The sequence below is a fragment of the Amblyomma americanum genome, chromosome 5 (genome assembly GCF_052857255.1).
Source record: "Amblyomma americanum isolate KBUSLIRL-KWMA chromosome 5, ASM5285725v1, whole genome shotgun sequence".
Classification (NCBI taxonomy): Eukaryota; Metazoa; Arthropoda; class Arachnida; order Ixodida; family Ixodidae; genus Amblyomma; species Amblyomma americanum.
In genome coordinates, this window is record NC_135501.1 from 127,836,884 (window position 1) to 127,863,344 (window position 26,461).

General features: G+C 45.5%; 1 protein-coding gene and 2 non-coding genes across 6 annotated transcripts; 2 read left to right on the top strand and 1 right to left on the bottom strand.

Moving 5' to 3' along the window:
- Positions 1-1,415: 1,415 nt before the first annotated feature.
- Positions 1,416-1,489, bottom strand: TRNAP-CGG (transfer RNA proline (anticodon CGG)). The gene has a single exon. It is a non-coding gene; the product is annotated as a tRNA-Pro (tRNA).
- A 1,077-nt stretch (positions 1,490-2,566) lies between these two features.
- Positions 2,567-2,640, top strand: TRNAL-CAA (transfer RNA leucine (anticodon CAA)). Its single transcript has one exon. It is a non-coding gene; the product is annotated as a tRNA-Leu (tRNA).
- Positions 2,641-4,145: 1,505 nt separating this feature from the next.
- LOC144132680 (protein toll-like) lies at positions 4,146-25,601 on the top strand. Of its 4 annotated transcripts, none has more exons than XM_077665269.1 (6): positions 4,146-5,495; positions 10,768-11,635; positions 15,633-16,195; positions 17,582-17,720; positions 17,808-18,111; positions 23,553-25,597. In XM_077665269.1, exons 1-6 carry the CDS (start codon positions 4,788-4,790, stop codon positions 23,815-23,817), a joined length of 2,847 nt encoding a protein of 948 aa, XP_077521395.1. In that variant the 5' UTR covers positions 4,146-4,787; the 3' UTR covers positions 23,818-25,597. The 4 variants fall into 4 exon arrangements, with proteins under 4 accessions (XP_077521395.1, XP_077521394.1, XP_077521396.1 ...); XM_077665268.1 differs by having other exon boundaries at positions 4,148-5,495; positions 17,808-18,132; positions 23,553-25,586; XM_077665271.1 differs by lacking the exon at positions 10,768-11,635 and having other exon boundaries at positions 4,150-4,304; positions 17,808-18,132.
- The last annotated feature ends 860 nt before the right edge of the window (positions 25,602-26,461 follow it).

A 26,461-nucleotide genomic window follows, 5' to 3' on the forward strand; every position in this document is an offset into this window, starting at 1 on the left:
GTGGGATCCGAATCCACGACCTCCGAATATCGGGTCCGGTGCTCTTACCAACTGAGCTACGGCGACGGCTGTCCAATCTGCTGCTCTCGTGGGTATTTATGTTTACTGCGTGTAAGCGAACCTCGAGAGTGTTCACCAGCGCCACCCTCGACCATAGCGGTGGACGTAGCACGTCCTGTTATACCGCGAGTGTGACGTAGAACGTCATCTAACGGCGACGGCGGAAACTGTGCGAGAGCCCTCTTATGCTACCTATGGCAACAAGACTGCCAGAACCGAGACCCCCGTTAAGCTATTAGCAGACAAGGTAAAGGAAATGAGGGGCTCGTTTGACAAACATATTAAGGAAGCCAACAGTCGCGGAAACCAAGGGGCATAGGGGAATGTTTTTAATCTTTTTTTAATTTGTGGTGCCAATCAATCGGTTTAAAGAAAATTACTTATAAACCAGCAGAAAAAACAACCATGCCGCCGGTGGGATCCGAACCCACGACCTCCGAATATCGCGTCCGGTGCTCTTACCAACTGAGCTACGGCGACGGCTGTCCAATCTGCTGCTCTCGTGGGTATTTATGTTTACTGCGTGTAAGCGAACCTCGAGAGTGTTCACCAGTGCCACCCTCGACCATAGCGGTGGAGGTAGCACGTCCTGATATACCGCGAGTGTGACGTAGAACGTCATCTAACGGCGACGGCGGAAACTGTGCGAGAGCCCTCTTATGATACCTATGGCAACAAGACTGCCAGAACCGAGACCCCCGTTAACCTATTAGCAGACAAGGTAAAGGAAATGAGGGGCTCGTTTGACAAACATATTAAGGAAGCCAACAGTCGCGGAAACCAAGGGGCATAGGGGAATGTTTTTAATCTTTTTTTTAATTTGTAGTGCCAATCAATCGGTTTAAAGAAAATTACTTATAAAGCAGAAGAAAAAACAACCATGCCGCCGGTGGGATCCGAACCCACGACCTCCGAATATCGCGTCCGGTGCTCTTACCAACTGAGCTACGGCGACGGCTGTCCAATCTGCTGCTCTCGTGGGTATTTATGTTTACTGCGTGTAAGCGAACCTCGAGAGTGTTCACCAGCGCCACCCTCGACCATAGCGGTGGACGTAGCACGTCCTGTTATACCGCGAGTGTGATGTAGAACGTCATCTAACGGCGACGGCGGAAACTGTGCGAGAGCCCTCTTATGCTACCTATGGCAAAAAGACTGCCAGAACCGAGACCCCCGTTAAGCTATTAGCAGACAAGGTAAAGGAAATGAGGGGCTCGTCTGACAAACATATTAAGGAAGCCAACAGTCGCGGAAACCAAGGGGCATAGGGGAATGTTTTTAATCTTTTTTTAATTTGTAGTGCCAATCAATCGGTTTAAAGAAAATTACTTATAAAGCAGCAGAAAAAACAACCATGCCGCCGGTGGGATCCGAACCCACGACCTCCGAATACCGCGTCCGGTGCTCTTACCAACTGAGCTACGGCGACGGCTGTCCAATCTGCTGCTCTCGTGGGTATTTAGGTTTACTGCGTCGAGGGTGGCGCTGGTGAACACTCTCGAGGTTCGCTTACACGCAGTAAACATAAATACCCACGAGAGCAGCAGATTGGACAGCCGTCGCCGTAGCTCAGTTGGTAAGAGCACCGGACGCGATATTCGGAGGTCGTGGGTTCGGATCCCACCGGCGGCATGGTTGTTTTTTCTGCTGCTTTATAAGTAATTTTCTTTAAACCGATTGATTCGCACTACAAATTAAAAAAAGAATAAAAACATTCCCCTATGCCCCTTGGTTTCCGCGACTGTTGGCTTCCTTAATATGTTTGTCAAACGAGCCCCTCATTTCCTTTACCTTGTCTGCTAATAGCTTAACGGGGGTCTCGGTTCTGGCAGTCTTGTTGCCATAGGTAGCATAAGAGGGCTCTCGCACAGTTTCCGCCGTCGCCGTTAGATGACGTTCTACGTCAAACTCGCGGTTTAACAGGACGTGCTACGTCCACCGCTATGGTCGAGGGTGGCGCTGGTGAACACTCTCGAGGTTCGCTTACACGCAATAAACATAAATACCCACGAGAGCAGCAGATTGGACAGCCGTCGCCGTAGCTCAGTTGGTAAGAGCACCGAACGCGATATTCGGAGGTCGTGGGTTCGGATCCTACCGGCGACATGGTTGTTTTTTCTGCTGCTTTATAAGTAATTTTCTTTAAACCGATTTATTGGCACTACAAGTTAAAAAAAGATTAAAAACATTCCCCTATGCCCCTTGGTTTCCGCGACTGTTGGCTTCCTTAATATGTTTGTCAAACGAGCCCCTCATTTCCTTTACCTTGTCTGCTAATAGCTTAACGGGGGTCTCGGTTCTGGCAGTCTTGTTGCCATAGGTAGCATAAGAGGGCTCTCGCACAGTTTCCGCCGTCGCCGTTAGATGACGTTCTACGTCACACTCGCGGTTTAACAGGACGTGCTACGTCCACCGCTATGGTCGAGGGTGGCGCTGGTGAACACTCTCGAGGTTCGCTTACACGCAATAAACATAAATACCCACGAGAGCAGCAGATTGGACAGCCGTCGCCGTAGCTCAGTTGGTAAGAGCACCGGACGCAATATTCGGAGGTCGTGGGTTCGGATCCCACCGGCGGCATGGTTGTTTTTTCTGCTGCCTTATAAGTAATTTTCTTTAAACCGATTGATTGGCACTACAAATTAAAAAAAGATTAAAAACATTCCCCTGTGCCCCTTGGTTTCCGCGACTGTTGGCTTCCTTAAATATATATATATATATATATATATATATATATATATATATATATATATATATATATATATATATATATATATATATATATATATATATATATATATATATATATATATATACAAAGCAGACTAAAAAGGACACATACACAGATATATATAACGGGATGTTCATCCTTCCTATCGCGACCATCGGCACGTCCTGCGTTTCATCGTCACTGGCCTGCTCTTTGTTCGCGCGGACGGGACAATCCCTCGGTGGCCCCGGGTAGTGTCACGGACTAGGTGACGACAAAGTTAACAATGGCGCGGCACGGTGCACTCGCGCTCGATATTTTGACTTAATAATTCTGTTTTAATCCCTCACTCTATAATTAATATTTTTATTATTTCTAATTTTGAATTCAAGCGCTTATCCCTTTTCTGCGCATCAGGAAGAATCCTCCGGTGTTGCGTTCCCGTGTGCTTTTTTTTATTACCTGAGTACAGGTGAATAACCACCTGATTCTTGGCCGATCCTCCAGTGTGGGTATGCGGAATTTTTTTATAGCCTAACAACAACAAAACTCGCGCTAGACCCACCACCATTAAGTTCCTCCCTCTCCATCTATCATGTAGTCCTGTCTTCATCGACTTGCCGTCACGTTATGCATACATTAACATTATGCATACAATATACCAGTTCCAATGTCAGCAGAGAGTCTTTGAACTTTCGCGATGAAATCGCAACTAGGAACTGTGCCGTGAGGGGCGCCTGGAACGCGGGAATAAAAATAATGTATATGGGCATGGTATGTAATGCGAAGGCAAGATAACGTCTTCTGTCACAGAACAACAGGAGCCATGTACTCACAACTAGAACACCCTGTAAGTATTAGTGCTCGCGTTTCTTCTGATGTTCATTAAAATCTTCATTTAGGCAATCGCTTGTGTGAACTAATTTAAACACCGATTACCGCGTAATATAAACGACAGTTCGCTCAGAAAACCAATTTTATTCCACAATTATGCGGAAGCATGCTTACTTGTTTTACGTTGCAGCCAATAAATTGGTCTGCTTTGATCGAGAACAGATCTGCACTGGTAAGAAAATTTGATTTGTAATTTTGTGGCGTGCTGTGACAAGAAAAAACACATTTTCAAAGGCAGCTTCTGGCAAATTCATAGCGTGAGATGTGTCGCTACTTTTGATTGTTATGTTTTGGAAAGGTTAGAATAGACGTATCTCCGCCAAGAAACCGAACAGCTGCCTTTCTTACGTCGCCGGATCTCCGGAGCAAGCGGATGCAGGACTTCCTTCGATTTCAACGCGTCTTTTTCGAGTGCGGCGGAAGGCATCAAAGCTTTCTCGAACTCTCCCACAATCCCCCGCTCCCCTCTTAATCTTTCGCTGCATGCTCGCCGCGAGAGTTATCTGCTCTTCCCGTCTATCACGTGTCTTGGGCGTCGCGTCTCAGAAGTAGAGCCAGGCAAGCGGGTCCCAGAAGTGTTCTTCCAAGTGTTCTTCCATCAAACAAGAAAGCGGCTGACCACAGAGAAAGTAACCCAAGTGTGAATTTTACGGCAAGTATATTGTTGGGTAAAATGCACGCTCTTGGTGCGGGCAGTGCTAGCTGTGACGGCTGCTCGCGCGTGCAGGGTATGTAAACTGGTGGTCAGCCACGTCGTCGTTACGTTCCTCCCTGGCAGTGAACCTGTTTCAGTAAACTTCTGGCAGTGGAAAGCTCGATGGCCACTCATTTATTCTTTCTTGGCCACGTTACGTTGCTGTTCCGCGAGAAAAATAACGGTACAGGTGTCGTCCAGTGAATGCCATCGTTCCCAGGGTGAAAGCTTTGTTGAACCCTGTGATAGAGGTAGCCCCGGTGGCATGCTTATCAACGCCTTCACTCCAGTCTGCACTGTGCTTTCTTCAATCTCCGTCGAAAGTGCACCTTCTTTGAGCCTCGGACTTGTGTGGAGCCCGTGCATTGGCAGAAGAAAACTGAAGGCATCAACACATGTGAAGTCCCTTGGAACTTTTATTTGCTAAAAATGCGTACATCTTTTTTAAATACACTTGTCTTGATTTTTGCGACTTCGTGCAGTCTCGTGTTTGCACGTAAGGGGCGGTTACCGAACATCACTTGTCCTGTGCTGCAGCGATGCTCCTGCTACGCCTCGAAGTACGGAGCCGTTGCGTCTTGCAGTCACGTTTCCAATCTCCAGGAAATCGACACAGACTTGGCCGCATTGGAAGGTATCTTTTTCAAAACACTCACATTCCTCAACGTCTCACTGACTGAGCTACCTGTTAAGTTTCTAAAGAATCGCACGATACATGAGCTCGCTATCTTTAACTGCCCCTTGCGCGACATTAGTGAAACTGCCATAGGCTCTGCAAATAGAGTTTCTAGCATTCATTTGAAGAGGAGCATGCTGAACTCTCTACCAAGCGGTTTGAGTTCCGCGAAGGGCTTGCTTTGCATCATTGCGACGCTGAACGCCTTCAAAGTCCTGCACGGCTCACTGCTATTACCTGAACTACGCAAGCTCGACTTGCGATACAACGGCATTGAAGAGGTGAGCGAAACATATCTGATGGGAATGCCCAAGCTGGAGCACCTGGTCTTGTCCCACAACAAGATCCACCACCTATCGGCCGTACTTTTCGAGAAAACAAGAAATCTGAGAGAAGTGCACATAGGGAAAAACCGCATCACGCAACTAAACGGCATCTTTGACGGCATGCATTCCTTGCAGGTAAGCCTCTTTTTTGGGCTGTTCAGCGATTTGCAGTTGTAATTAAGATCCGCATATTTTCTAGACTGCGCATGCCTCGTAGCTTTAATAATACCGCCAGGGCAAAGGTGCATGCCGTAACAGTACCTTACTCTTTGCCCCCCTTTCAGACATCTGTCCTGGAGGAAGCTCACAATGGCTTATTATAGCGGATATATTTGTTTTTTTAAAACATTGCAGAACTAGAACTGGTGAGAACTTTAGACAGTTTTTACTTCATCGAAAAGCTGAGATACATATAGTGGCTTATGTAGTTGGCTCGCACTGTTCAATTTGCACTTTAGTAAAATTTTGGGAATGATTGCCGAACAAAGTGAGGGAAGAGCTCATCAGATTTGTGCAAGACGCGGCTCACTGGAACGGATATGCTTGAAGCCTCAAAACAGGGCTTCTCAGGCGCATACTGCAGACAGTGCCCTCCACACATCCGGGCATTATCCGCAATGTTTGGAGAGAAACGTGAAACTTAGATGGGGTAAAACTGTTTCCAGCGTATGATTAGCTTTAAATTGTGTACATTTAGGTATTAATTTTATGAGGGCAAATTGATGTATAGTCTTCTTGCGGGTATTTGTCTTCAAAGGAAATTCTGTTTCTCACCCGCTGTCTTACGCTCTTCTTTGACCACCAAGAACAAGTATTGAGTTGCATTGTTGGTATGAGCATGCTTCGTCATTCATCCGAAAAGTGCTGCTATAATTCGTAATAAAAATAAAAGTGACGTGGGTTTTTCTCAGCCCGTTAGTAGCGGGCATACGTGCTAATTTTGCTGATGTTGTTACGCTGTTAAAGGCATGTTTAGGCGTCCGATACGATAGCTGAAAAGACCATGCTTACCTATAAATTAAGCTTTGACACTGCCTTTATATGCTCCAGCCATTTAGGACACAAGACTGCACTGTGCATAAAGCTCATATCATCCTGAGTACTGAAGGGACTGCATTCAGATTTAACTACCATTGCTACAGAATATGAGTAGCTTAGAGCTATGGGTTAACCGGTCAGTCTCATTCGCGAGAGTCAGGCGGTGCTGCTTAGGGTAGCCTCGGAAAATTGTGCATGAATCTGATATCTCCCCTCATCACGGACGTGAGAGGTTTTAGGTTTGGCTCACTCATGGCTATGAACGTGTGCATCTTATCCGTATGTGTGAGACAACAGGGGCTCTTCTCGGCCTACCCGGCTTCTCTTTAAAGCAGCCTTCGAACAGTGCGCAAAAGCCAGACACGTCGCCTTAGAATGGGCGCGAAGCATTTGGGTGTGACCCACTCAGAGCTAGGCTATATAGTACCCATTTCCGTAAAGGAAGCCTCAGAAATTTGAGCATAAGTTCAATATGTCACCTCACCACATACGCGACAGCTCATGAGGTTACTCAACATGAGTAACTTAGCCATATCTCTTTGACAGCCCGGTGCTCAGCCCCAAATCTGGCTGCTTTGCGTAAATGCAGCCTAAGTGCAATCTGCAAAACTTTGATATCTAGCCTCAGGACAGGCGCTGCCGCATTTCGGTGTGACCAAAACATGGGACACACCACTCTTAACTTTCAAATATTTGTTAGACGACTGAGAATACTCACCCGAAATGCGTAGCTGAGCGTAAAGGTTGCTAAGCGCAGTGCCCATAAATTGGACCTTTCTCTTCACCACCACGCTGTGCTGTGCGATGTCAGTGTACGTTAATATCCCCAGGTGGTCGAAACTATTCAGGAGCCGTCCACTACAGCACCTCTTCCTTCCTTTCTTCTTTCACTCCCATTTTTATCCCTTCCCATACGGCACGGTTCAGGTGTCCAACGATATATGAGACAGATACTGCGCCATTTCCTTTCCCCAAAACCAATAATTATTAAATTATTCACCACTAAACAAATGCAAAAAATAATTGAGCACTCCTATGCTACGCTTCAGCAGGTGCGCAACTCATTCAGAGTTAACGTAACGTGGCTGTTCTTTAGTCCATCTTTGCCAGTTTAACCGCCACGGTGGCTGAGTGGTTATGGCGCTAGGCTGCTGACCCCAACGCGGACCGGATCCCGGCCGTGGCGGTCGAATTTCGATGGAGGTGAACTTATAGAGGCCCGTGTAGTTTTCCATGTCACTGCACGTTAAAGAACCTCAGGGGGCCGAAATTTCCGGAGACCTTCTCTGCTGCGTCCGTGGTAGCCTGAACCGCTTTGTGGCATTTAAACCCCATAAGCCATAACCAAGCCATTAAAGTTTTAAATTCATCTTTAATCGTTTAGTGACCAGTGACCATCCTCAAAAACATTGCAGCCTTTGTAAAAAGTACTTTTAGCCACTACACAGGTGCGCACGGATCATGCAAGTGGCGTTTTGAAGCGCTTGGCAGCCTCTAACGACAGTGCATCCTGTCCGATGCTTCAGAAAGTACGAGGGAGGGACCATTAGTGCATTTGACCATTATCAAGAAAGCATTTGACAGAAAGCGAGCACTTATATAACTGGCTCGCCTAAAGCTTAGTTGGGCACTAGTCGAAACGAATCACTGTTAGGACATTGTGTTGCCACCTGAAGCCGGCGCAGACCGGTAAAAAAACATAATGGTAGCGTATGACATTCTGTAAATGAAATGAAAGTTCGAGCGCACACGGAGATGAGGACAGACGGAGGAAGACAGACCGTCGACGTCTCGTTGTGCGCGTAATCTTATATGTCATATCGTACCAACACGCCCAAAATGCAACGACTGTAAATGAAAACGAACCCAATGGCGCTTTCGAGGAAGCTTTAACAGAAATAAAAAATGCATGTGCTAGAGGAGAAAAACTTTATTTTACGATCCCCAAAAATAAGGGTTACAAAAAATGGAGAATAGAACTAATATGAGGATGTACAATAGAGGCCGCTCTATTGTACCAGCGGATGCAAAAGACGCGCACACAAGACAATAGACGTTAGACACTGATGTACACTCGACATTCAACTGTGCTTTACCGAAACGTAATTGAAAAATACAAATGCCGCAAAAAAGTTAGGACACATGAGCATCTTGAACTATTTTCATGAAGCGTGCGTTGATGGCAGCTTTAGCTACCTTAATCTACGCTCTAGGTAAGCGCGTTCCCAGTTCGCTAAGAACAGCAACGGGTCAATTACACATTTATCCTTCTGACTGCTAAAATGGAGGGGTTCTTATATATCCAGCTCATCCAGGACCGGAATGAAAGGAGGGTTACTAAATCTAACCTTCTGAGTGCAATTATTGGAGCGTATTTCGAGCCTAACATGAAGTCACGTGGCCGAGGAGAATGCTGATGGCATTCCTTTTACCTCGTATTGATTTGCTCATAGGGAGGCATTATTGTCTTCGACCGTGACCAAAAAACCGCAAAGCTCTCCATGGCTGCGAAAAGGGCCGTGCATTCGAAATTATGGGCTGTTCTTTAGTGCGGGGAAAGTTAAGCTTCAGGTGCAGTCTTCCGTCTAAATAGTGGGATGAATGACACTTCCAAAGCTTTCAAATGCGTGATATACAGGTATATTAAATTTGACAATGTAAAATTCCGACACTTTCAGCGCGCTCGCAGCCCTGACACAATCAAAACATTATTAAGCGTCAATGATTTCAAAAATTCAAAAATAAATGCTTAGGGGTCGTGGTTGTATCGCGTAGACTATATTATTTTTTTTAAAAGGCTACCTGCACTACTAGACCTTACAAGCTTCGTTATTATTGATGACAGTAGGTCGAGTATGAGGACACGGCAGTATGAGAACCGACGCGCGATTCCCCTTCAGGATGTATAGGCCGCGTGTTGGTAAAAATGGTTTTTGGGGAAAGGAAACGGCGCAGTATCTCTCACACTTCGGCGGACACCTACCCGCGCCGTAAGGGAAGGGATTAAGAAGAGACTAAGAGCAGAAAGGAAGAAAGAGGTGCCGTAGTCGAGGGCTCCTAAGTAATTTCGACCACCTGGGGATCTTTAACCGCAAATGCGATTTTGCGCAATGCCAGCGGCGCCTATCAGAGGCTTCACAAAAAGACGTTTACGGCAAAGCCAACGCTAGAGCTTGGAGGATGCCGCCCCACGTCTCTGCCACCAAGCGTCGCGATATTCCGCAGCAACTCCAGAGCACTGTAATGCAGCATGTTTGCAGAACATACAGGTATGTTTTGCCGCAAGGCTTCAATGTTGGTCGCTATGATGCCCACAGAGAGGATATAGAAACCTTCTTGATCAGCAGCCGGAGGCTGGTAATTTATAAGTCTAGCGCATCTTTTTCGCATGCGCTCTTCGATATACTGTTCAAGTGATGCGAATGGCACCGCACTCCTCAAGCTGACGTTGGGCGCATAGCTGAAGCCCGCCTGATGCATTTCAATGAAATAACATCCACTGTTGTCGACGTGTTTCTGGCTTGTAAAAAGTGCGCACGCCCGATATTTACAATGAATCTGTGGGCGGACAGTGTCGGCATGCATCACTGCATAAAAGCCTTGACGATGGGCCGTGAATTTGTATTGCCAGAAATAAAAAGTCTCCTTGCTGGTGAATTGTGCCTTTGCCTAAGTACCTGAGCTGAAAGAGCAGTTAATATCCTTGCTTCAGAAAGAGAATACCTCTGGTTAACAAATGGCCACTAATCACTAATGCTGACCCACCTTTTAGCTAGCTAACTAAATGGAATCGCTGGACCACTATAAAGTAAACTGAAAGCAACTTCTTCTATCACGACTCATCTCGGCGGCTGATGGAATCTCTAATCATACAATCGACACCAGCTACCATGAACCGGGTGCAAGGCACCATGCCACCCATCTACGCACGCTCCTTGCGCCACGTGTTACGTATATAAGTCGCGACAATTTCTTGTACCGCTCAGTGATCAAGGAACCCGTACGAGGTTCCGAAACGTCTTTGAATTTCATGACATGGTCAGTGACCGCAGTCATTTTTCTTTAATACAATGTCTGACCAGACAAACTTTCGTCGAACCATTGATTATAAAGTAAAGACTGCAGCAAACGTCGGAGCGTACGTGCACTTTTTAAGATGGCTTTCGTGGTAACGCAATGCTGTAAAATTGTGACCGTCGCCCCACTCTTGTCGCCACATCACTGTCTCTTATTCGCTGCCAGAGATTTAATAAATACAAATTGTAGCCTAGTCAGTCAAGCTTGTGTTTCCTCTCAGGTGCGTTCAATAAAGAACCACTTCGTTTATGGTTAGATGTAACCGCTGTACTTTATCTTTTTTCTTTTTCAGACGCTTTTTCTCAGGGGCGACATGATAATGAATATCCGGAAACTTGTGTCATCTAGGATGCCCGAACTGAAGTACCTCAACCTGGAAGAAAACAGCATAGATGTCGTACCTGTGTTCGCCTCGTCAAATCGTAATGTGAAAGTGCTCGTTTTGAGCCGTAACAGGATAACTAATGTAGATCCTGGGGCTTTCAAAGCGCTTGACCGTATGATTCGCGTCGACCTACATCGGAACAACATAAGTTACCTAGACGAGACCTTGTTTGCTACTGGTTCAAGATTAGAAACCATTAACTTAGCGCAGAACATGTTACACAGTGTGATAGGGACATTTAAAAACACACGCCTACTCAGGAAGTTAAACCTATCGTCAAATCGCATCACTTCTATCACCGATTGCTTTTCCGGCCTCAGGTCTTTGATGGAGCTGTCCCTAAGAGATAATCTTATTTCTCATGTAGTAGACTACACTTTCAAGGAGAACACTGGGCTCTTAGAGATCGATTTAAGTCGTAACAATATACAGTGGGTCGGAAGAGATGCTTTCAAAGGGCTTGTAACTTTAGTAAAACTCCTCCTGCAAAGGAACCAGTTTCTCTCCCTTAACGCATCTTTAAGAAACCTTCCAAGCTTACAGCACTTTGACGCAACCATGAATTCAATAGAAAATTTGCAAAACGGAGAATTTGGAAGAAACGGATACCTAAACTCCATCTTGCTGTCTTGGAACAACATCAGCAGCGTAGAAGGAGCCTTCACCGGAGCTGTGCGCCTTCGAACTCTGAAACTTTCGGGGAACCGGATTGAGCTCCTGCGTCGAAGCGACTTTCCTCCTCACGTGGTGGTCACGCCTAACATTGTCCTGCATAGTAAGATTTTATTTTGAGCATCTCCTGTGAAAGTGTGATTTTATGGAACAGTTGAAGCTTACTTTTTTTTGTGCTAGGCGGTAGTAGACCTAAGCGAAGCCTCAGCCTAGTTTGTAATGCGTAGTTCAGCATATTTGTATCGACAAGAGCGGGAAAGCCCACTTGGCGACGACAGTACTGTAACGCAAATTAACAGGGCTAGTGTTCATTTAGGTGCAGAAAATGACAATTGTTTGTAGATACATACCTGAGAAAATGTACCGTTTTGAGTAACATCTGCAGTCACATGAAGTGCGGTTTGCTCCAATCCAATGTTTGTAATTCATTAATTGGTAATAAAATTTTTTCGCACTATTTCATTGGGGAATGCCAGAACACATACTTATGAATTTTGATATGCTTACATTACCTTCACCGTAAAGATAACACTTATCTGCCTGTTACATTTGGCACTAAACACTCTAGGAAGACTGGATATTTGTTGTTAGCTGCTGAAATTTCAAAAGACTGAAAACGATATTGAAGTTTGGAAATATAGACTTAGCGCCATCAGATGTATGATTGTGGTTTCTTTGAGCAGCCTGCAGTGTGGACCTTCAGCAGCGTTTGTTTTAGGGCTAGTTGGTTCATGTTTTTAAGACGGAATACTCTTTAGCGCAACTAATAAAGGGGACAGGATAGGCGCTGTTCCTGTCCCATTCATGAGTTCCGCGAAAAACTATTGCGTAGTGGACGTTTGAGCAGTTTCTTTCATTAATAAACGCGCAAAATATATGAAGACAAAAATAATGATGAGTACCAGCATGCCGTTCAGCGCTTTAACAAAAGGACAGTATTTGCAATCACTGCATGAAGAGAATTTCCCATTATTTAGGTCTTATGTGACTGCATGCTTCGTGTGCCTTGTTAGAGCAACCCATGCCAATGCGTGCTGCGGGAAGAGATAAGCATTTGTAAATTTTGCATTCAATGTGGAGAAAATGTCAAATGTGAAAAAAGACGGCCATTCGCATTTGTGCGTTGCGCATGTATACTTTACTTTTTTTCACTGATGACAGCCTTTTAAAACTGTACTATAGAACCTGGGTAGGAACGTTGTGCAGAGTTTGTGGCAAAACGCGATGGTAGGCGAACAGTCGGGAGGTGACTTTTGCATTTGGTGTTTCCAGGTGTGCACTGCTCACTCTAACCTCTTCCATATAGCGACGGAAACTGACATACGAACGCAGCCATACCGTTTGTCGATAAGAAAATTTATGTACTTATACCTGACCCGTGTTGCTCCTGGTAATAAAAAAATTCTCTTTCATAAATTTTACTTTTACGTCTTCGGCCCTGCCGGGATATGAGGTGTGGTTGCCAGTACGAGCCGTCTAGAGTACACTAAGCCTATTACACTAAGCCATCGTCATAGTGTGATCGAGAAGGTCCCTACGAGTGTAATCCTTCTTCCAGAATCCGGCTGGAAGCTGTGGCTCGATCTCAAACCTAATATGTCAAGCAAATTCACCAGAATCAGGTCATATTCGAGCCACTACATTCATTCCTTCAAGCTATTCGAGGAATGCCAGCCTATTATTGTTAACGGCGAGTTGAGCGTAAATTTTGCTTGTTGCCGCCGAATTTATAGTATGTGTCTATCGAGTTATTTTCTTACTGCTTACTCCGTTATGCGCCGTACATCGACCATTCAGTACTCATTTTGCAAGAGCGTGTTGACGGGCTAGTTTGTTCTGCATGGCGCAAATGCAGTTCAAGCCACAAGACAGCGTAGAGAAAAAAGGGTCTTTCACTGTTCATCAGCGTGCGTGTGTGTCTACCACTCTTTTCTGTCCTTTGTCTTGTGGCTCGCTCTCTATATTCACCACGTATTCTGCTGTACACAGGATGTTCTCAGGCACTTAATTTTTCACGGCCTTATGCTTCAGTGTTTTTTATTATATGATTCCTCTCTCACTAAATAATAAACTGGATGGCCCCTTCACGTGAAATCGTTCAAACCACTTCCGGCTATCTTTTTTGGCATGTATAACGTATAGCTTTAAGCACTACAGCATATATGCACAGCTTTATGTATATTATTTTTGGTGAGTTCTTATGAAATGTGGCCAAAACTGCATATATTTAAGTAATGATCTTACACGTTAGAACTTTCCATTTGGGTGCAGCGCACACTTGGCGGTCTCGGCCAAAGTGAGCCACCCATCACCGCCAGTCGCCAAGCTACGAAATGCTCTCGAGAGCTTATAACACGGATGAATTTTATTGGCTTGCCCTTTGGACCAGGGTTCTGGCGAGCGCCAGTTTTCCTGTAAGAATAAAGTAGCTCTCATTTATTCAATTTTTTTCCAATTTTTTGTGCCTGTCCGATTCTTAGGAACACCACTACAAATGTGACGGCTAGTTGTTATTTATTCTATTTTTTGGGGGATTTTTTGTAGCTGTCTAATTCTTAGGAACATCATTACAGAGTTGCAGCTACTGCAGTACTGGCGCTATCCTTTTTGAGACCTGCAAGCGACGTATGCTACGGCGCCAGTCATAGTTTCAGCTGCGCACCGTCGATACGGTTCCCGGTCTGTCCAAGTGCCTGCAGCACTTAATGCGCCACGTCTGCGTCAGTTTCAAACCAACGCAAGGCGGTGTTGTATTTTTTTTCTTTTGCACACTGATAAGTTTGGAATTCTGCGTTGGTTTCGCGATGGTTTGGACGTCTGTATTCCTGTTTACTTGGTGCGATTGCGGTTGATTATACCATGGGGACTCTCATAAATGAAAGGTGAAACCAATTATTCTTTGAAAAAAAGAAACGACGAAAATTCTTTCAATGGCGCCATAATGCTTGGATAATATAAATACTATCGACATATGTTTATCATCAATGCATTTCTTACCTATCTCACCAAACCAGTAACCGACAGAACCTTTAGTGCAGGCTAATCATATAATGTAGTAAGCTTATAATTCTGGAACTTTTTGCTAGAGTTTACAAGAACACTCTTGACAAGGGCTAAGATGCAACGTCCAGAGTGTACTTAAGTTGCGGAAATTTTCTTAATCAGCTATTCCTTGGGAGAAGCAAAAACTATTTCACATTTTGAAGTCTTTGATACGCTTTTGTTTTTTTAATATTAGCCCCCGTGTTTCGTAAGTGTGAAAGCTTTTTGGCTTTTAATATGCAAGTATTAGCTGGCAGAAAACTCGCCAGGTTTCAAAAAATGCCATTTTTTATTCTGTGCAAGAAGTCAAACAACACCGCGGTCACCAATGAGCTATGAACATTCCTTATCATTATTGTAGATAGATATCAATTCAATTCGTTTGTTTTCAAATCGAGGTGCCCTCCCCCCCCCCCCCCCCCCTGCGAAAAAGCTGTTTTATGAAAGGTGTTTGATGCTGCCCCTGTTGCAGCATCAAACACTAAATCAAAACTATAAATCAAAACTTGAGGCAATCTTATTTCTATTACCTTTCAGTGACTGTTGCCGCTTGAGCAGACAGGCAATTTTTGACTGCTTCAGGTCATATGTCACGAGGTTGCAAACAAATGAATTAGATCGCTGCTCCAAATTCCTGGTAACAAGAACCTTCTCAGCACAAAACAAATTCCTAATTTTCAAATGACGAGCCGGCAGCAAAAATGTCTACAGTCTTTTTCGTTGAACACCTGTTAATAATAATAATAATTTTCATACAGCCAGTGTTTTTGCGCCCTTTGTTTTCTCAGACAGCGAATAGACGAATGAGATTACATGCAGGCGTGTCCATTTGAAAAGCGTATGCGAAAACGCAATCTTGCATACCTGTTTCAATTTACAATAATTCCCATTCTCAGCCCTTGTTCTCGGTATACATGCTTATCGCACCATTGATGGTAAAGGTCTTAAGTTTGTTGAAGGTTCTATTATACATTTGCAGCCTAAAGCCGCCCGTGCAAGATATATATGGTACATATGTAACGTTTCAACCGGCTTCTATTTTTTTTCTACTATTTTAGACAACCCCTTGATGTGCGACTGCAACTTAGCGTGGCTTGTGCGTCGTGACAGTGCAGTTCGGTTGGTATGGACTGCGAGATGTGAGCAGCCACCCTGGCGCAAAGGAAACGCGTTGCTCAAGCTATCCGAGAAGGACTTGGCTACACAGCCACAGGACTGTCCCGCAGTCTGCCGCTGCGAGTGTCGTCAAGGGCATGCCCGAGGGATCGTCGTTAATTGCTCGTCGAAGGCATTAACCAAGTTGCCCAATGTTTTGCCGGAAGGCACGACTGAGTTGGACCTGAGCGACAACCATCTCGAACAACTCGACCCCACTCTCCGGAGAAGTGTCCCTCAACTCCAAGTCCTGTCCGTTAAAAATAATTGGCTGTCAAGTCTCAACATATCCGTTCTTCCCGACATGGTTGAGACTCTCGATGTTCGCGCAAACAGGCTGACGAAGCTGCCGCACGCCCTCGTGGAAGAACGGAATCTCACTTCCCTGTGGCTCTCTGGAAATCCATATGATTGCGACTGCGCCGATTACCCGTTTAGGCAGTGGATCGAAGGAAACCCCCGTGTGGTAAGACCTTTAATGAGATCGTCGAGTCGAAAACCTTCTATCTAGCTCGTGCGTGCTATCCAACTGCCTTACCTTTCCTGACAGCCATTTTGCCATTCAGGGGGTTATTATTTTATTTTTATGTGCACTCCAGACCATAGTTAGGCACAGGCAAGAAGAGAATAACACAAAAGAGCACACCAAAACGTAATCTCATGTCATAGAAATGCAACCGGATGCAAAATAAAATTGCGCAAACTAAAACGCAAGCAGGACTGCGTGACTGGCGGGCTCGGCACAACAGCATGCGCTGACTCGTTGGTCATGAGCACCGCTGCAGTCGTGAGAATGCAGGAAAAGAAAGATTCGCGAGCAAGGTTGGCAGGCCGCAAAACCGCAAAACTTTGTCCCTTAGGTCAGAAAACTGTGCAGGGACTGAAGAAATGCCTCATGTGTTTTCGACTCTGTCCCTACGTCAGGTTTATGCACTAGAGATGGGTCGGACTTCAAGAGCGAGCATTTTCCCACTCTAAAATGAGATTAAAATTGTTCTAGACTTCAATTGAGTTTATTACTTGTCTTCTATGGTGCTCACGTACAAAGGAAACGTATGACTGTCTTTGTACAACCCTGGAATTTGGTGTCTGTACCTCTTTAATGGGTCGTAGGGTTTGGCTACAAAATTAGAATCATGTATTCTGGGTAAAAAATGCTGGTATATATTTGTTCTTGCAAGGCGCCGCGTTGACAAAGCCGGTTGTTGGTTTTATGAATTTTTTACTGGTATATGCGAAACAAATGAGGAAAGACCATGTTAGTTGATTGTCAAGAGAAAAGGCGTCTATAAAACAGTTCTCATGTGAACTAAAGGGGTTATAAATTTTTACGCATATTTGAATGGTAGGAACAAAAGGTATGTTAAACTTATTAATGTTATTCGCACCTTATCTAACTCCTTTACTTTTGATTTGGTACTTGGGTATTTATGCACTCGTGCTTGAGCTCGGACCAAGTCATGGATTAAAGCTGAAAAGCTTTACCTTTAGTGAGGGCGTTATTTAGCTTATGCTTAAGGAGAAAAATATGCGGATATCAGGCGAAAAAATAATATCTACAGAGTGTTCCTGGGCAGGTTTTTAATAAGTAACACTCACAACAATTCCACACGCTACTTTATACAACAGTGGTTTCCACTGTTGACATCCGTAAACAACTGCACTATTTTATGCAGTTATGCGCAAAATAAACACTTTATTTTCAAATTCAGTATCATGTTCAGTATTGTCTTATATACTAAGGAGACAATGCAGGTCATTCTAATTATTCACAAAATTCTGATCTCGAAATTAATCCTTTCTTGATGTTATTGAGGATGTTCCTAATTTTATGATGTTTTTCTTGTAACAGGTTCGAGACGCTGGAGGCATAACATGCGCAGAAAGTCCGAACACGCTAGTGTCTCGCAAGGATTTCGCAGGTTTAGGGCAGAAACAACTCTGCCCGGCAGCATTTCCAGAATATGCGAAGTACCTACTCTATGTAATGGGTGAGCTATTAGCAAACTATCTCTATACAGAAAGGGTTAGATATTGACATGCGTTCTTATCCTGCACCCTTTGCTGTCTTTTTAAAGGAGTACTGCTGGTCTTCCTGACTTCCTCAGCGGCGTACTTCAACTTTGAGAGGCAACTCAAGGCGTGGCTGCGCGTGCGGGGTGTTTGTGGTTGGCTCCAATGCGTGGCGGAAGAGGATGTGGACGCAGAGAAGCTCTTCGACGTGTTTCTCTCCTTCAGCAACAAAGATGCGAGATGGGTGGATGAACAGCTGCTCTCGAGGCTGGAAGGTTTCGGGTTCTCGTGCTGTACTTACGAGCGCAACTTCAAAGGTGGATTCCTGCTCCAGGACATTATCCGCGACGCGGTCGCCTGTTCCAGATGGTCATTGCTCGTTATCACACAGTGAGATATATGGTTCTTTTATTTGTTCACTACACATTTCGACAAGGTAGCCCAGATTTAGTCACCACCGCACAAGCTCTCCGGCGTTGCCCACAAAATGGAAAGCAGACCTTTCGAACACTAAGGTCCGAAATCACTGGTTATAGCTGGCTTTGGCCGTTTTCTTTGAGATTTAGTGGTAATCTTCTTAGGTAATCAAAATTGGTAGCAAGTTTATCGCACGTCTATTTAAAGCGTTCATAGCGTGCTAAGAGAAAATTCGTAGTCGCTTCGAAATGACCTTGACCTATATGTACAAACCTGATAACAACATTGTTAAAATAAGCCTTCTTTAACAGGCCTTTGATTTTACCGACGAAAAAACAATAACGGTAAATAAAACTCAACTTCTCATTATCAATCACATCGGGACAGCAATCCAGGTTCTGCTTTCGATTTGGGTAAACCTTGCTACAGCAGTCGCCTATAGTGCCCAAAGTGATAATAAGGTGAGGGACGCTACCCGTTTGTTCGAAACAACTTTTTCTTTTTATGGACGAATGAAAAAGGCCTCGCGTATGAAAACACCACACGCGCTTAGGTCTCACGATGCTGTTGCAATGGCTCAGTGGAATATTTCTCACGCGTCCTGAGCGGCAGAATACAAAAACGCGAACCAACTGCGCTCCCCTCTCTAAGCATTGAAATCGGTTTCTCTCTGGATAACTCAAACCACGTGACCAAAGTTGGCACCTCTTCAATAATTATTTTGACCAACTCTCACCTTAACTATGATATATTGAATGCAGAAAGCAGGTTACCGCGGCAGGTTTAGTTTTATCCCCATTATTTCAAAGAACGTGGTAGTCAAAGGAAATCGAAATCATGGCTGACAGTCGTACACACAGGCAACTATTTGTGCAGCCACGTTCCTGACGCGGTGACGAATGGAACAGACGTAACGTGTGCTGATTGATTTCTCGGTTGCTGTTCAAGGGAAGTAACTTCAAGCTTTGATTTGTTTTTTTTCTCAGAGACGCATTTTTTTTTTCACATTTACGAGGGTTGCTTTGCTGCATCGTGCAAAATGTTACCCATGGTACTACGGCATGCCGTATTATTGCTCTTTCGGAAGTCCTGAACCTAAGCATGTATTAAATAGTGCGTTAGTGACGTTTATCGGTCCACCCTATTAGAAACCGTCACCCCAATTGCTATTGTGTTCCTGCGAATGCGATGGCAAATAGGAGTTTCCTCCATTCTGACTGATAATGTCTGTCTTTATTTGCTCCTATTGACAAACGTGAATAACCGAGCGACGCGGCAGCTAAATTTCTGAAAACAGAATAGAGCGCGCTTCGTTAGAATTCCTGGCGTCATCATGCAACAAAAAAAGACAGAAGGTTTTGGAGAGCCAGTGCTTGCGAAATATTGCGCCGCTGTGGGTGGTTTGTGCGGGATAAGCGGTGGTTGTAGATATCGGCATCGCTGGGATGCTATTTGATGTTCGCAATGGTGAGACAACCAAAAGATTAAAATTTTCTTGTATAATAAGTTGGAAGCTAGGATTATTAATGCACTCCATGCATCTGTACCTTTCTTCACCTTTTAAATCTGGCACTGGCGCTTGCGTCGTGCCTGTAGATAACCAGCATTTCGAACTGCAGTACCCTACGCATAAAATTTTATGACATGCGTATTACTATAAATGTCAAAGCACAGCAGAAACAAATCTAAGCGCGCCCTTTTAGCGTCGATACTAAAAGAATACTAATAGAACTAGAGATAAAACAAGGTTACAACAAAGACCAATGCAACGAACAAGTAGATACAAAAGCGCCCTCAGGTGGTAACGCTTTTTGCTTATAAAAGTATCCGTAACCGAGTAGCCAGTTTACGTAAATCTAGCGTACATTAAATGGGTACCAGAGCAGAGGAGTCCGTCATCGCGAAGCTTGTAGTCTTCTCTTGGTGCGAATCCAGGGAAGTTCGTTGAACGACGTCGTTCCTTCGCGGTGCTGAACCCAAGGGTCCTCCAAGTTTAGACTAAGAGCCGAAGCATAGAGCTTCTGAGATTCCACTCTTGTCCACGAGAGCGAAGACGTGAGACAGCTTTTATTTCAAAAGAGGCGGGGGCCGCTGAAAATTTACAAGTTTGCGCTGTAGGGGGCCGGCGTAGGATGACGGGGGTGTCGGCGGTTGTGCCGCCCTATCCATCTACACCTTGCGCGCGGCTGTTGCCACGGGGGTGCGGTCACAATTCAGGGCGTCCTCTTTTTCTCGGCGACCATCCTTCGCTCGTTGTTTTGCTGCTAGTCTTCTCTGAAGCGCCGTCGTTGCTTCTTGTGCTTGTCGTTCAGTTCTCGACTCAACGCTCTCTGGGATTTCCTCTTGCATTCTAAACACGAGTGTGCCTATGCGGGAGTGAAAGAAGCCCTTTTGTAAAATGAAGTATGCTAGAGGGCAGCCTACTCCTTTCTGTTCAGAGTGTGGGTTCAAGGTCGATGACACATTCCCATGCAGCAACTGCGCTGAGACAGTGGTCCACGCGTCGTTCTGTGACGGCCGTATTCGGCGATGAAGACTAGCAAGACTTCGCACCAAAAAATTTGAAATTTCCAAGCAGAATGCGAATTTAATGAAAATACTGTTTTAAAAAGCTTTCGATCCTTCAACACCCTCTCACTGTTGGGATTTTTCTAGGGCCTGTCCAGCTTACCTCTCTGCAAAAACCCTTGATGCGTGTCGCCAAATAAGAATAATTGCTTACCAGCGACCATTTCCACGTCGCGGTTGTGCGGACACCGCGAGGCCTCTAGACTCTTCGCCGCACTGGCACTAGTCGAAAGTTGCTCCGCATCGGTGTCAAAATCGACGGTTGAGGAGAAATGCTCTCTGGGGTCTATATAATAAGCGGGAAACACACACACGCTTCAAGTCGAAGTGCAGAGGAAGGCCCATCCGTGAAATGAAGTGACCAAGGAACGCGGACGGCAGTCCACATTTTTCGCTTGAAATGCAAAGCGCACGCTACTATTTCTCTAAAGGGGGAAGACAGTGCGTTCTCAAGAAAGTACGACAAGCACGAGGGCGCCGCTAAGCTACGAATAGAGAAAGGGCAAACAAAATCTGCGTCAATGCCCTGTAGACGTTCAGGGGCCATTACTTTAGGGGCGAAGACTCTTACCACTGCCGTCACAGTGGCGCAACGCTTAAACGAGCCGCCACTGCACAGGCAGGTGGTTGTTTCTATCACAGCCACCGATGTTACTTAGGAGACCCAGGCTTCTCCTCCTGAGCAATGCGAGAACGAAAAGCTTCCGCACCACTCATCTTTGCACAGATACACGTAAATCTTAAGGAGGCTGTCTCTTTTGAGCATAGGCCTGCGGTTATATAAGTCATTTTAATTTCAGTCATTTGAGAAAAATGAAAATTCTCCGTCGGGCACCTTCCTCCCAGGTTGGCAGGTGGCAGGTAAAGAAAGGAAAATCCCCATAAGCACTACATGTCACCGTTGGCATGTGGAGGCTTCACACGGACTCCGACGCCGCCGCACAGTTTCCGCCTTCATGCTCCTCCTAGTGCTGACCCATTAAAATATGCCGTGATTTCCTGAGCACTCTCCTGTCCCTAATCATCCCTAATCGGGAACGTAGCAGCCGCCAAAGAATGGTCAATGTGCTCTTCATCGAATGCACACACTTTCAGGACGAAACTAGCCACTCAGAAGCTTCTTCTCGTCGACGGAAACTGAAACGGCGACCCCAGTGTGTCAGCTCGTGCCTTCGAAGGTGGGAAAGGGAATATACAGTATGGCAGGAGCGAAGCATGCGGGTTACCGGAGCAGACTTTACCAGTTATAATTAGTTACAATTTATAAAATAGCCTGTGAAAACACTTCGAGATTTTCAAAACGGGAACATAGTAAAGGTGCTCCAAAAATAATTTTTGAGCGCTCTAAGCACGGCAGTTTTTGGTTACAGAATGCAGCGTCACTGCCTCCACTATTACCTATGCTCAAGAGATTATGCTGTTCACTCAAATATGCCGGTAACACTTGAGAAACCGCCTGTTGTCCTGAAGTCTCCGCTGCGCAGGGCGTTAAGGTTGTAAGTTTCGAAGTTCAGGAAATGTGGCCTTTCCTGCGGACTTTCTAAGAAAATTACAAGTTCTCAGTCGTAGTATCCAGCCTTATGCCATTGACGTAGTGCAATGCGGAAAATTCTAAATCACATAATTTGGAAGTGTGTTCAATATGAACCACAAATATCATATAGCGGTATCACTATCTGTCTAGAACGTGAGTCATAACCAGAAAGGTGTACGGCACCCAAAACGAGGTTCAATGAAACATTCAACGTGAACTACAAAACTAAATAAAAAAGGTTCACACCACATAGATAAGTATGCAATGGTTCGGTAGGGTTTCCACACCCAGGTGGTGTTAAGAACAATGCCAAATACTTCTAATTAGAGTCTCTTGAGTCCATGTAGCAGTCGAACGGAGAATGCCAAAAACAGTCCAATCGGTACTCAAGGTGATGGTGGTGAGGAATGCCGCTTACGGAGACGTAGCCGGGGCCTACGGAGCGTAGCCGAAGGAGCGTCTCGATGGTCCGGAACGTTGCCGACGTGTGTCGGCCGAGGAGGACAGCCTCAGTGCGTGTTTCCTACACCGGCGCCAAAACACAAGTAACTTTCTCCCCTCGGGGCGACCACACGGAGCGGACGCCGTTGCATACCGTCCTCCTCGCCGCGCGGGTCTCTGGCACGCATGTATCTTCCAGGCCGTGGATTCACACGCACTTGGTCCCAAGAGCTGTGCGCCCACGCCGTCTGCTTTTCTTCTGTCTTCGCATAAACAATTATTGCTTCCGCGCAGACGCCCGCACTTTGCGCTTTTCGCTCCCTCCCAGTGTCTATGCCGGTTTTGTCCGCTTCGTGCCATGGTTTCCATTCCTTTCATTTCTTGACGCGCCGTCTCGCACTCACTCGCGGCAAGTGGTCGGTTTGATGAATCGCTTGATCAGCCCACTTGCCTGTATGCGAGCTTGATACACCAGTTATTGTCATCAGCCAATGGGCTTTATTTGCAGAGGTTCTGGATATCTGTTCCGAAGTGCAGTAATGGCAACAAAAAGCCAAGAGTAGCATCGTTTCCGGTATGGGAACGAGCATAGGGTGTGGCCAAAACCAATCCGCACACAATTATTTCCGGTTGAGGGTGTCCGTGCAGAGACAAATTTTTGCAAACTACGACGTGCATTCGCAATGATTCTTGTAAAACCAGCGCAACGGCTCGAAGTCAAACCAGGAAGGGACAAAACATGCCGCTGTGCTTTGTCCTTGTCTCAATTCGAGCCATTGCACTGGATTTACAAGAACCAAGTCTGACCAACTCGACCACCAGTTCATTCTGTGCATTCTCAATGCTACAGGAACTTCGTTGCGAGCGAATGGTGCCGCTGGGAGTTCCGGCTGGCGCACCAGCGAGCACTGCAGGACAACATCAATCGGCTGCTCGTGGTCCTCGTGGACGATGTGGCCTCTGGTGCTCTTGACGAAGATCTGAGGCTGTATGTGCAAGCTGCAAACCACCTCCGCTGGGGAGAACCCAACTTCTGGGAGCGGTTGCGACGTTCTCTTCTCAAGAAGGACGCCAAGAGGAAACTCATTATCGAGCAGCCAAACAGCAGCATATAAAGCGACACCAGCTGCTGGAACATGTATAAAATCACAGAGCACACGAAATTTCTTACATGCATGCAAGAACCTATTTCCATGATTGAGCTGCGTATCCGCTTTGTTTCTGTGACCACGCGGTTTGTTACTTACATTAAACACTGTCAGACCGAGGGAGAATGAACTTTATTTGAGTCCATGAAGGGGAAGGCTTTCTTCTGGCGCAGGTAGGCTACTGCCGCTTGGTAGCCTTGATTTCACATACTGGCTTGTTAGGCCGATGCATAACTTTTCGCAAGAAGGAAGAATGTTAGACACCTGTCACACCGCCAGACTCAATGGCCAATGAGTTAATGACCATTTAACTTTATAAGGCCACCAGTTCGACGGAGCTGCCAGACAGGCGACACATTTTAACTGTCTTTGAGTATTTCCACAGAAAGGTAGCATATGACGGCTGTTCAGTTTAAAAAAAGTATTCGATATATGGCTGACGCAAGTGCTACAAAAACGGGCGATCATAGCGCTGAAATCTTTCCTCGAGCACAGTGGAATCTTCGGCAGGTGCAATGTATTGCTTGATAAAATTCTGTTACTGTTCGCCTCGTCTTGTTCTCTCCAGTGTGCTGGGAGCAATATTTGTGTTTTACCATGTATATGACGTATCTCATATAGTTATTGTTGTTGCTCATTTTTTTCTTTCATACCTTCAATTTGTGGTTTCATACCATTTACTGTGCTTATTATTTATTGCTTCTGCGTATTACGTACTCATTTTATGTGAATAGGTAATTTCATTATTTATAGTATATTTTTATGTCTTATGTTAGCATTTTTGGCGTGTCCCTTGTATTATTTGTGTTGTGAATTGTGCGATTTGTAGCTGTGCTTTGCTGAGCGTTTTGTCGCCAGTTGCTGCGCTTTTCTTCCATTACGTGAAAAGGAGTAGCCGACGCCGCAATCAGGAGCGGACAACTCTTTTTATGCCCATATCAATAAAAAAAATTGCAAGAGGCGCATACCCCGTGACAAAAAGTATTGCCGCATAAGCTTCAATGAAGCAAGCGCTTTCATTAAAAGAGTTACTATATAAAGTTGTTTTAAAATTAGGTTTATGGCGTCCCAGTGGCACAGGCGACAAACCACTGTGGGTTCGGGCTTCCCGCCAGTGGAAGACCGCGAACCGCCATCACCATACGCACACTGGGGCTGCACTCCGGCACATATAAACCCCCTCAAAGAGGAGACCGACACGCCAAAAAGAAATAAGCCGCCAAGTCCACAGAGTAGATTGTCATTCATGTCGTCTTCCAGCTATACACACTCACAGTCACCCCGTCCCGCTGACGGGCCAGAGGTGGGACTACGCGGCGCGCACGAAGCAACCACTGCACTACGCATCGCTTTCCCGCTGCTGCAGAAGCAAATGACCCCGCGGCGGTGGTACCAAGTCTCTCGCGGTGACCACTGGGCCGATTTGCGAGAGCGATTGGAGAGTCAACACAAGGCGCGCCTGCAGTAGTGGACTGGACACCACAAGCCAGGCTCGAGCAGCTTTGTTTCCACCACCCACAGTTTGGAGGCCGAATATGCACTAAAACTGATAAAGGCTGGCGGACATGAAAACTAGCGTAAAATCAGGTATTTTAGCTTTTTGAAATTACTGTAGGTAGCGTCTGTCTCAATGCCTCAGGTAAACAGCTGTCGGCGGCGCTTTAAGCTAGTGCTTCTAGCATCCTATTTTTTGAGTTGTGGTGATGTGAGCTTATGGGCAGTTCAGGGGCAAAAAAAACTGTACAGAAAGTTCGAAACAAATCGCCCAAATAGCCACTGCTACGATAGACCTCTTAAGTTTATTGCCACTGCAACATCGCAAGCGGACAAGGTCGATTAGGAGCAGCCGTTGCTATTGATCTACTCGTGAACACCATGTATTGCAACGTGGCATCGAGAAATGTGGTATTTCGACCGCAACGAGCGGCGTTTCGAGGAAACCCTTGAGTACATGTCGGCACTGTATATCTAAACAGGTTTACTGGATATCACTATCGACCTTCCAATAAAATGTCGGCTCTTGCCGGAGCTCCATCCGCGTAAAGACACAGATATGAGGAAGGCCGTATCAATGAAGAAAATTGTGACAGCAGCAATGTATAAGCTCTCCTCATCAACAGAGGACGGTTCCACTGGTAACTTGTTTGGCCTTGGATAGTCTACTGTTAAAGTATCGAGCTATACTCCGAGCTATCTGATGCAGTTGTTTCCAGATTGAAAACAAAATTAGGCCAGGATGCCGTATATGCTATCTGCATGATGGAGAATGCAGCGCAGTACTAGATTTATCTCAAGTTGTCAGAGTTGTGAAGGGTTTGCACGTGCCTGTGTTGCCTTCAAAGGAAGCCTGGGATTACCATAACCACAAAGGCTGGATAGCTTTTCTTCAGAATCTCGTGCCTCGAAATGTTTTACGCCCGTCTACTGTGGGATGCCAGTGAGCGTTAAAGAACCATAGGTGGTCGAAATTTCCGGAGCCCTCGACTACGGCGTCCCTCAAAGCCTGAGTCGCTCCGGGACGTTATACCACATAAAACAAAGCCAAACCAGAATGTCTTGTTTCAGTTTATTTTCATAGCCCCCTGACTGTCTTTATTCCCATTGCAATGGA